Here is a 12,128-nt window from a genome sequence, read left to right as displayed (position 1 = left end):
TGTCTTAATAAACACAAAGGTCGGTTTTACTCCCCACGTCTGCAGATTTGAAGATCTAGTGGATGATTTTTATTTATCATGGATAAGTGCTAGCGCTAGTTAGCATAGCCACATAGCTATATGTTCATAGCTGTAGCTGTAGCTGTAGCTGTGTACCAAGACACACGTCTACATACTGACAAATAAAACAACAAGAAACACTAAATCTGTGACCAATCCTTCAGAAAGGTCCTGCTGCCTTTCTGGTAGAGGTCGGTTTTACTCCCCACGTCTGCAGATTTGAAGATCTAGTGGATGATTTTTATTTATCATGGATAAGTGCTAGCGCTAGTTAGCATAGCCACATAGCTACATGTACGTAGCTGTGTACCAAGACACACGTCTACATACTGATAAATAAAACAACAAGAAACACTAAATCTGTGACCAATCCTTCAGAAAGGTCCTGCTGCAGGCGCCTCTCCGTCAGGATCAGATTCTGGATCAGATTCAGAGGGTTGAAGCAACGCGATCTCTGAGCAGCCGTGTATATTCAGCCAACATGTAAACATTAGATCAACGTGCTGGAGAGGTTAGGCACATCCACTTCCTGAGGGGGCGTGGTCAGAGAGAAAACAGAGTGTTCTGAGGAGGACTGAAGAAGAGGGTTTTTCAGGCAGACCAAAATCTGATTTCAAAGTGTTTTTTTGAGCATAAACTTTAAAGACATGTTTTGGGGACCTCTTAGACCAATATATATTGATGAAAAAAGCGTGATATGTCCACTTTAAGATTTCAAAATATCCTCATCAGATATTTAATGATCGTCTAAAGACCAAGCGGCAACCTCCGGTCTAATAATATGAGTCCATGTGGAAGTGCTAAAAAACTGTAGTTCATCGAGGATACGCTTTAGACTGGCTCCGGAAGTACTATAAACCAAATACACACCAATTCAAAGAAGCTGGTCTGATTATATTGAGATATTGAGATAATGAGATTACGAGTCTTCCAATGAGAGGCACAGCTGACTTGATTGACAGGCGGGAAGACTCAAACTGTTGGCTAGGAGGCTCAAAGCCCGCCTCTTTACGTCACAATCGTTCGACAGCAGCAATATGGCTGCCGCCACCGACTGGCCTCAAAACAGCTCTTCAGAAACAGATGGGTGACGTCACGGATACTACGTCCATTATTTATACAGTCTATGCTAAAGACTTTTATGAGGGATGCATCCGGCTGAAAGTCTCTAGTTAACAGGGTCGCTGTTTAAACCAAAACACCGGTCGATCTCTGCCACGGCTTTTTGAGTTCAAAAGGATTTTAAAGCCGTGTTGAAACGTCTTTGCTACTCGCGCTTATCTCCTCTCACGTGTTGATTCAGTGAATCCATCTGTGATGAAATATAGCACCATCTAAAACAGACCAGCTGAGTCTCTTCATGCTAACAGGCTAACTGTTGTGTTGCTCATAATGATACCTGCCTGTCCGTCTGCTTCTATGGTGTCATCTGTGATGAACGGCATTCATCTTTGTTTTACTGCCCTCTACTGGTCTGGTGGTGTAGTGCATTTACTTTTTTTTCCTCCATACATCACTGGCCGGATTTACACAATCTATCCGGGACTTCAGCCCACGGTCAAAACGCAGACTACAATGGGGGCACAGGAACCTTTTAGTTCAGGGTAAAGTAGTTCTGGGGGCTAAAAAAACCCAGAACTCTTGGTCCAAATGCACCTTTTCAAAGTCACAGGTAATTAACTTCATGACAGAACCAGCTCTCACATTTTCACATGACATTGAAAAGCTGATAAAACAATGAATCCCATTAACTCTTAGTTGTTACTGAGGTTTTAGGTCATGTGAAAAAAACTCCATACTTTAAACTCTCAGCTCCGCTCTTTTGTACTGACAAGCACTGTCACAGGTGTGGGAGGTGTAGAACAGGTGATGTAAAAAAAAAGGATCCAATAAGGAGGGAGAATAGCAAATGATTGACTTTGTGATGTTTTAAACAAAGGAACCGTCAGGTGTAACAGAGGAAGGTAGACGAGTCCTGATTTAGATGACAAATATGTTTTGAGTGCGCCTGATGATGGAGGTGGAAACATGTGAGCGAGTGGGCAGAGAGGGGCTGATTAGAAGAGGAAACAGGTGCATGGATGTGAAAGGCGGGGACATCAGAGAGCAGAGACGAGCGCTACGATAACAAATGTGCCAGACGGGAAGACAGACTTTGATTATGTGTTTCTGCTGATTAAAGCCTGGTACACCTACGTACCTTAGCTGGTATGACTCATTGAACTAACATTTCCACTGGTGATGAAGTCAAACAAGGTGACCAGGACCACGTAGATCAATGCCTTGTCATCGTCACAGTTTCTGACATTTCCTTTCAATCAATCAATCTTTATTTGTATAGCGCCAAATCACAACAAACGTTATCTCAAGACTCTTTTACAAACAGAGCAGGTCTAGACCACTCTATGTCAAATTATGAACAGAGACCCAACACCAAGACAGGATAAGACTCAGTCTGACCCCACCTTAATCCACCATGAGCATTGCACCTCACAGTATTTAGCTAGTTACAGCAGAGAGGAAAAACTTCCTTTAACAGGCAGAAACCTCGAGCAGAACCAGACTCATGTTAGACAGCCATCTGCTGAGACCGAGTTGGGTCTGGAAAGAGGGATAGAGGAGAATAAGAGAGAGAGAGGGAGCGGTGATAGTGATGAGACAAGTAGTAGTAGCTGTTGCCGCTAGAGTCCAGCACGTCCGTATCAGCTGGAGTCTGGAACGTCCACAGCAGGAGGACGTCTACGGCAGCTCAGAGGAACCTACGAGACAAGGGAGCTCAGGGACTCCAGAAAGGTCTATGGTTAGTAACTTTAATGGGACAGGGAGAGTTAAAGTAAGTGATGGGGGGGTTGGGGGGGAAGGGGGTGAGACAGGATCCCAGTGTGCGCCAGTTTCCCTGGCAGCTCAGAGGAACCTACGAGACAAGGGAGCTCAGGGACTCCAGAAAGGTCTATGGTTAGTAACTTTAATGGGACAGGGAGAGTTAAAGTAAGAGATGAGGGGGTTGGAGGGGAAGGGGGTGAGACAGGATCCCAGTGTGCGCCAGTTTCCCTGGCAGTCTAAGCCTATAGCAGCATAACTAAGAGCTGGTCCAAGTCTGATCCAGCTCTAACTATAAGCTTTATCAAAAAGGAAAGTTTGAAGCCTACTCTTAAAAGTAGAGAGGGTGTCTGCCTCCCGGACCCTGACTGGTAGATGATTCCAAAGGAGAGGGGCCTGATAACTGAAGGCTCTACCTCCCATACTACTTTTAGAGACTTCAGGTACGACCAGCAGGCCTTTCACATTAACCAGTCTTTAAACACCGCCTTATATATTCTCATTAATTGTAGATTTTTCTTTTTTTCCACCAAACAACCAAACTGAACCAAACTTCTTTTAGTGGACTGATGTGAGTAGAGTCAGTCCTTCAGAATCCGTGTTCAAACCTGCATCCCAATCAACGGTCTGTACTTCATAGCTATGGTCTGCTATCATATAATGGCAGACCATTGCAAAAATCAGAGTAGCAGTCGTCCTCATGATCAAAGATACCATCCAAAGATTTCCATCATATTTTGATCAAACTAAAGAGCTCTCTCTCTCTCTCTCTCTCTCTCTTTATATCTGTCTGCTACATCTCAATTTTATAAAAGTAAAGCGTATTAATTAAAAAGATTGGATGTGTTAATTTGCTTTAAGTGAACATGAAAAAGATGTAGCAGGGTGTGAAGCTGCAGAGTCCTCCATGACACCCAAGACAAACGTCATCCCTTTGTGTAAATTGGTTCTTTCATGTTGATGTTAAATCTTCACACCGTTAAGAAGAAGAGTTATCGTCTCTCTGCTGTGAGAACACTGTAAGGTGTCAGCAACTCTCATCATGAAACAGCAGCTTCTCTTGAGGCTCCTGTAGGCTGACTTGTATGTCGTTAAACAGCAGCTCATCTGGGTGTTTGGTTTTGGTGTTTGTGGTGTCTCTCTTCATGGTTTTCTGGATAGACTGCATGTTTCTCTTTATTAATTTACTGCAGCAGTGACTTGTTTCAGACGCTGAACCTTTTGAACAACCTGTCACACTCCTGTCTCCATCACTCCTGCTTCTCCTCCTCTTCTTGGATGGCTGTTCCTCTCATCTCCCGCTCCTCACCATTAACTGACCACTCATCCTGACACATGGATATTACTCTGTATTACACACTCCACGCTCCCTCCCTCCCTCCCTTCCTCTCTCACTCTCTGTTTCTCACATCTCCAGCTGCACTCCAACTCTGACAAGGGCGATGGCTCTGTGAGATACATCCTGTCCGGTGAGGGGGCCGGGTCCATCTTCATCATCGATGAGACATCGGGTGACATCCATGCTGCAAAGAGCCTTGACCGAGAGAAGAAGTCCCAGTATGTGCTGCACGCAAGGGCCATCGACAGGCAGACAAACAGCTCACTGGAGGCGGAGTCAGAGTTCATCATCAAGGTTCAGGATGTCAACGACAACGCCCCCACTTTCCCTGATGGACAGTCCTCAGCATCTGTGCCTGAGATGTCTGACGTCGGTAAGCCAGGAGCCTCTAACACTTTAATATTCCAACAACGAACACACAGTCCGCTTAAACATAGAGGTACCTGATTAAAGTCAGCCAGCATGCCCCAAACAAGAGTCCTGGAGTTACCTCATAGAAACCGAACCCTTTCACTGGGTTATGACCAAGAGGGCTGTGTGTTTGCAAGAATCTAGCAGTATGACATGTATCATGGTACAGAGATTATGACTCAGAAATGTAAACAAATGCATGCACATTTGTTGATACGTGATAATAACACATGCATTAATTACCTACATGCACATATGAATGAGGAAATGTGTTGCTGAAATATATACACAACCAGTTAAAAGTTTGGAAACACCTTCTCATTCAAGGGTTTGTATTTATTGTAATGATTGTAAACACTGTAGATTAATACTGAAGACATGAAAACTATGAAAGAACATATATGGAATTATTGAATGAACAACAAAGTGTTAAACAAAGCAGAATCTGTTTTATATTTTAGATTCTGTAAAGTAGCCCCCTTTTTCCTTCATGACAGCTTTGCTCACTCTCGGTATTCTCTCAGTCTGCTTCATGAAGTGGTCTCCTGGAATGGTTTCTATCTTCTGAACCTCTGCGTTAGAAAAACATTCACCCCCGTACAGTGTGTGCTGATAGAGAAATGAGCTCTTCAGACCTGAACTGTTTTTTGAACCAGGCTGTAAACATGTTTACTTCTGCTGTAAAGATCGTCTTCTTTGAATGGGTGTGTCTGTGGTTTCTAGTGTTTCTGCAGACCAGCCTCAAGTGGATTCTCGATGAACTGCAGATTTTAACACTTCCGCATGGGCTTCATCGTTTGAGACTGGAGGTTGCTGCTTAGTGTGGATAGAACTCAGCCCCTGTCAGGATGAGAGCACACAGTGCAGCTCTGCACGGCAGAGAGTGGAGATGCTGACAGGTCATCTCAGTCACTATCAGATGGAGAGAAACTGGAGCAAACTGCACAGATCTGCAGAGCTCTGTATGCAGGTGTCAATAGTGCAATATGCTTTGTGAATCAGACCTTGACACGGGGCACAAATCGGGTTGAATGATGAGCAATTGGTTGGTGCTATCAGTTGTCACAATCCATTTTTACTGAATGAACCCCTTACTGTATGATCCAGACATGTAGAGTCAAGCAAGTTTCAAGCCTTTGGACACTTTTACTCAAACTGTACATAGCACCTCCATGATCAAATCATGCAAACCACAAATGTTTGTATCCCAGCTACACTGTTAAAAACTCAGAGCTTTATCAACAAGTGATTTAGTTCCCCTCAGGTCAGAGTCATATATCATTCATTTTAAGAACAAGTAAATGTCTGGATGCAGCACACTTCCTTCAGTCAAACAAAGAAAAACAAGGAGTTGGTATATCTGGCAACATTTAGGAACACATGGAGCTTAACTCTAGTGTAAAAGAAGAGAAGAAGCATTTTAAATCTTGGAGTCGAGATGGATCTGATATAGACTGCAAGTCAAAAGTTTGGAAACACCTTCTCATTCAAGGGTTTGTGTTTATTGTAATGATTGTAAACACTGTAGATTAATACTGAAGACATCAAAACTATGAAAGAACATATATGGAATTATTGAATGAACCAAAAAGTGTTAAACAAAGCAGAATCTGTTTTATATTTTAGATTCTGTAAAGTAGCCCCCTTTTTCCTTCATGACAGCTTTGCACACTCTTGGTATTCTCTCAGTCTGCTTCATGAAGTGGTCTCCTGGAATGGTTTCTATGAAATGAACATGAGCCTTGTCAAGAGTTCATTTGTAGAATGACTTGCCTTCTTAATGTGTTTGAGACCATCAGTTGTGTTGTTCAGAGGTAGGGTTAGTACACAATGGATAGCCCTATTTGTCTACTGTTGTAATCCAGATTATAGCAAAACCAGATTATTTCATAGTTTTGATGTCTTCAGTATTAATCTACAATGTTGAAAATAATGAAAATAAATAAAAACCATTGAATGAGAAGGTGTGTCCAAACTTTTGATCGGTAGTGTACATTTGATGACATCAAACACTGTCTGAGGTATGAAGATAACACATGTATGACATCCAACTGTGTAAATGCTCTTCATGAGGGGTCACACTCCTAATAATCAGTGTGGTCCACAGAACATTTAGTCCTGACAGCCGCAGTAAGAATCAAAGGTTTACATGAGATCAGGAAATGTACCTGGCCCATGTTGACCCACCTGTGGAGGCTCGGGGTAGTAACACGAAAACTATAGTTTCATAAATTGTCTAAAAGGTGAGATCAAATTTCAAACAGGGTATCAAGAACATGCTGTTTCATGGATTACCTGGAATACGACATTTTAACATTTTAATGGGGAAACCGTTTCAAGCAAACAACCTCATCGGCCATTTTTGAAGTGTTGAAATCCAACATCCAGTGTTTCAGTCAATCGGCAAACCCAGAGTGTGAGTCCTTTCTCAAGTCTGCGGTGTTCAAGAATTCAAGTGTGAGTCTGAGACATCAAAGAGGAGTCTGAAGCCTGGTTTATACTTCTGCGTTCACCCTAGCAGTGGTCGACGCGAACATGAGCACGAACATGTGTCCGTGTCTTGCAGCAATACTCCACTCCAGTGTTTTTCAACCTTTTTTGAGCCAAGGCACATTTCATACATTAAAAAAATCCAGTCACACCACCGACCAAAAGTGTTAAAAAAATGACACATTTAGTCTCTTAATATATGAACCTGTTTATCTGAGAGAGGGACTTTGTTTGCTTCTTTAACTGTGTCAAGGCAAAGCATCTTATTTACATGATCTTTGCAGGTAGTGTTAATGTCAGTGTGTGGCTTTTTGATTTGGCTATGAGTTCAGCTTCTAAGTAGCTAGCTTTGAGAAGTTGTCTTTTCCACCTCCCATATCACGCTCTTCATCCAGGTTAGAATTTAGTCCAGGGCTCAGTTTGGAGTTTTCCTTTTTGAATATTTATCCATCACTGTTGTACGCCTATGTCATGTCACATACACCTCTCACACGCATCATTAATTCTGTTGTCTTAAATTAACACGGTCATTAGTGTGCTTTATTGCCACCCAGTGGATGGGTAGTGCAGGTCAGTACATGGACGAGTATTGAATTACTCTGCCAGTCACTACACTGCTGCTACACAGACACACTACATGGTAAATTATTTGCAGCATATGAATAATTGTTTTTTGGACTATTGAAGTGAAATTGGCTAATGTCCCACGGCACACCTGACGATCTGTCACGGCACACTAGTGTTCCACGGCACAGTGGTTGAAAATCACTGCTCCACTCGAACGCTTCAGGGCAGTGTGGTCTTTTCTGTAGTCGCCGATGTGTGGCAATCCCAGAAGTGTGCAGAGTGGACCAATCAGAGGCCTGCGATCTGAGTCGTATCATAATTACATTTTGGAAGAGGTGCGCATCGGCGACGTGTGTAGGTAGGCCTCTGTGTAGGGGGGGCAACGCAGACCTACGCACTTAGGCTACGTCTTCCATTCTGCAGATAAGTGTAAACCAGGCTTTAGTCACTTCAGAGTCGATCCTGGGCTCCAGAAATCTAGTTGTGGTGCCTCTTTGAGCATCCACATGAGAACCTGTTGCAGAACAAGACCACACCTGAATGCACATGCAGGTGAACACACCCGTAGTCTTTGCTCAAAACTGATTAAGTTATCAGGGCCTGTGCAATATTAAATAAATAAAGAAACAAACAAACAAATAAACAGTCTTCATCAATAAGTAAGTACAAGTTGTCCTCACCATCTTTTTAGTCAGACTGCAATCACTGCAAATGACAAAGTCTGAGTCATCACTGCTTCAGTCCAATTTGGGTCATGACTCCTGAAAACCCCAGAACAGAATCCTGGACTCGTACTGAAACACTGGCACCATCACGTCTCTTCTTTTGTTATTTGTATCACTGTTTTTAGTTCTCTGATCACTGAAAGCACCTTAGTTCTACCTGTCACATTCACCCATTCACACACATTCATTCACTTTTGGAAGAGGCTGCTATACAAGGGTACAAAAAAATGAAGGCAGAGTCTGGAGACCCATGGGAACCTTGTCCATTTCCTTGGCAGAGGACTCTGAGGTAGTCAAAAAGCTCCTCAGTGGCAAAGGGCCAGGGGTGGATGAGATTTGCCCTAAGACGCTGAAGGCTCTGGACATTGTTGGATTGTATTGATACAGGAGGAACTATGTGGTTTTTGTCCTGGCGGTGGAGGAGTGGACCAGCTTGTTGCCCTTACAAGGATCCTGGAGGGGGCATGGGAGGTTGCCCATCCAGTCTACATGTGTTTTGTGGACTTTGAGAGGGCCTACGATCATGTCTCTCGAGGGTCTTGTCTTGTGCAGGAATATGGGGTTCCGAGGCCGTCACTGCGACCCATCCAGTCTCTGTTTGACCGAAGTGAGAGCTGTGTCTGCAGACTCGGCACCAAGTCGGACACATTCTCGATGCGTGTTGGCCTCAGCCAGGGTTGCTTGTTGTCACCAATCGTGTTTGAAATTTTTATGGACAGGATTTCAAAGTGCATTTGGGGAATGGCTTTCCAATTTGGGGGCCTCAGAATTTCATCTCTACTTTATGTTTCGACGATGTGGTTCTATTGGCTTCGTTGAGCTTGGACCTCAGGCAGGCATTGGGGCGGTTTGCAGTTGAGTGCGAAGCGGCCGGGATGAGACTCAGCACCTCCAAGACCGAGGCCATGGTTCTCTGCCGGAAAACAGTGGATTGCTCTTTCTTGGTGGGGAGCGAGTTTTGGCCCAAGTGGGGGAGTTTTAGTATCTTGTTCATTAGTGGGGGTAAAATGGATTATGAGATCGAAAGGCAGATTGGTGCATCAGCAGTAGTGATGTGTCGGTCGCGAACGATCCGGCTCTAAGAGCCGGCTCTTTGAGGTGAACGATGAGAGCCGGCTCCTGACAGGGAGCCGTTTTTGGTTTTTTTCCTCGTCTTTTTCTGTGAAAGCCTCACGTGATTGGTCAAGACATGGTGGCGTCTTGACCAATCACGTGTCTACATTGAGCAGAACGGGGAGGGGAGGGGTCAGAGACACAGACAGGACAGTGAGCACACCAACAGGAGGGAGACGAGAGGGAGAACATGCGCGACAGAGAGAACGCACTGGAAAGGTGAGAAAGTGAGTGACTGCAGAAAACACAGTAAACTTTAGACACATTTAAAAGGCATAGACTGTTCAACGGCAGAGGGAAGACTGCAAGGTGAAAGTGTCATCAATCAGGGTCCACAAATAACCTGCAAAGGCACATTAGAAGTGTCTGTGCAGGTTCTCAGTCATCCAGGTCATGGACATTAGAAGTGTTTATCCATCAGAGCAATAAGTGAAGAATAAAGACAGTCAAGGTAACCTGCTGTTAATGAAGGTGTTTAAAAGTTTATAAATAATATACATACAATCAGAGATTGGACCTTTTTGTCTAATTGTGATGGGTCTTGTTTTTGTACTTTATAATTTAATTTCTGTAACACTCTGCTCCATGTTGAGAATATAAATAAAGCCTTTTAAATGATGCACATTTCATATAATGTATGTTTTTTACATTAGTAATTCATTTTACATATAATTTGACATTATTTTAGGTAATACAGTCATTCAAACAAGAAAAAATCTGAGGAGCCACTTGGGAGCCGAAAGAGCCGGCTCTTTGTAGTGAGCCGAGCCAAAAGAACCGGCTCTCTAAAAAGAGCCGGAATTCCCATCACTAATCAGCAGTCATGCAGGCATTGTACTGGACCGTTGTGGTGAAGCGGGAGCTGAGCTGAAAGGCAAAGCTCTCTTTTTACCTGTCGAGCTACCTTTCAACCCTCACCTATGACCATGAGCTGTGGGTCTTGACCAAAAGAATAAGATTGCGGATATAAGCGGCTGAAATTAGTTTCCTCCGAAGGGTGTCTGGGCTCAGCCTTAGAGAGAGGGTGTCAGGACGGAGCTTGGAGTAGAGCCGCTGCTCCTTTGCATTCAAAGTAGTCAGCTAAGGTGCTTTGGGCATTTGATATGGATGCCTCCTGGATGCCTCTGTCACGGCAACACAACCCCATGGATTCACGTCATGTCCGAGGCTTGGATGCATACGTTTGGTTGCCAGCTAGAGAAAAATGGTAAAAGTGGGCTTTCCTCCGGCTTGGACACGGTTGGCTTCAGCCAGCCCTGACTGGTGTCCGTTGGCGTGACTCGGTGACCCGGACACCAGTTCATTTATAAATAGACATGGACAAAAACTCAAACAAAATCCGACAAGGGGATCTTTGGCGACAATCTTCTCTTCTCCCGCAACTCTCCACTTGGCAACTGCTCTGTGGGCGACTCTCACCTGTTCTGAGTCTCTAATCAACTCCTCACTACCTAATTTCCACCGGTGTTGACTAGGTAAGCCCACCTCCTAGCCTGACAGCCAATAGGGAGACAGTGTGCCGTGACACCTTCCTTTTGAGGTTTCCAGGCACACAGACCCAGAGCTCGGTGAAGGGACTACAGAACCCATCTGACCTGGGAACGCCTCTGGATTCCCCTGGAGGAGCTGGAAAACGTTGCTGGAGAGAGGGAAGTCTGGGTTGATCTGACTGCTGTCCCCCATGACCATATCTTGGATAGGCGGATTAAAATGGATGAAAATGGATGGATTGATGGATTGATGGATGGATGGATGGATGGATGGATGGATGGATGGATGGATGGATGGATGGATGGATGGATGGATGGATGGATAGAACTCTTCTCTTCAAAAGTGTAAATCAACAGAAAGTATATCAGTGGTTAAATCTACAGCTCAGTAAGTGCGAAATAATTCACTGTGACAATGAGTGAATACTCTGTCTGTGCTGTTAGACAAGTATTCGAGCCAAACTGAGAACAAATGCATTAAAATGATCTCAAGATGATATTTATATTAGGATATAACCAGATACTTTTTTTTAAAGAGAGGACCAAACGTCTCAGAACAGATATGGTCTGGAATGTGAGGCTGGACATGATCTCTGAAATGGGGTAGCTCTTAATCTTTGAACTGGGGTTAAATGAGGTACTTCTCCAAGCTCAGTTTAATACTTACAGTAGGTCATCGTTCGCTCTACCTCTTTAGATGAAGCAGGCCGAAGCACTTGCAGGGAGCCCTGAGCTCTGTCCTACTGTGGAGGGGGTCTGATATGGGTTATATTGGTCTCAGACAGTAGGTGAGAGTGATATTGACAGTCGTGTGCTACACTGGATATAAACATCAATACAGCACCTGTAACACAGAGTACTCCACGTGTGCAATGATCCTCTTTCTGCAGAGGATTATGTAAAGTCACTGTGATATAATCAAGACAGACACCTGATGAAGAGCTCCGCTGCACCAGGAAAAGAGAGCACTAAATTAATAAATGACACCACTCGCCAAACAACCACAGAGGTTCCCCCACGCTCTGCGTTCGCCTGTCTCACTCTGTAGAGGTTGTTCCTCTTTGTTCTCTAGTTCATGAATGTAAACTCATATCTCGTGGTCTTCACATTTCT

At 44.0% G+C, this 12,128-nt stretch overlaps 1 protein-coding gene across 1 annotated transcript in view; it reads left to right on the top strand.

The window, feature by feature from the left end:
• Nucleotides 1-12,128, top strand: part of LOC117826257 (cadherin-18-like) — a 222,234-nt gene that overhangs the window by 81,865 nt on the left and 128,241 nt on the right. The window contains exon 2 of the mRNA XM_034702193.1: nt 4,298-4,592. Coding sequence (XP_034558084.1) covers nt 4,298-4,592 — 295 coding nt within the window. The remainder of the gene's footprint in view (nt 1-4,297; nt 4,593-12,128) is intronic.

This window comes from Notolabrus celidotus, chromosome 15 (assembly GCF_009762535.1).
Source record: "Notolabrus celidotus isolate fNotCel1 chromosome 15, fNotCel1.pri, whole genome shotgun sequence".
In the NCBI taxonomy this organism is placed as follows: Eukaryota; Metazoa; Chordata; class Actinopteri; order Labriformes; family Labridae; genus Notolabrus; species Notolabrus celidotus.
The sequence above is the reverse complement of the archived record's forward strand: the minus strand, read 5'-3'. Positions and strand labels throughout refer to the sequence as shown.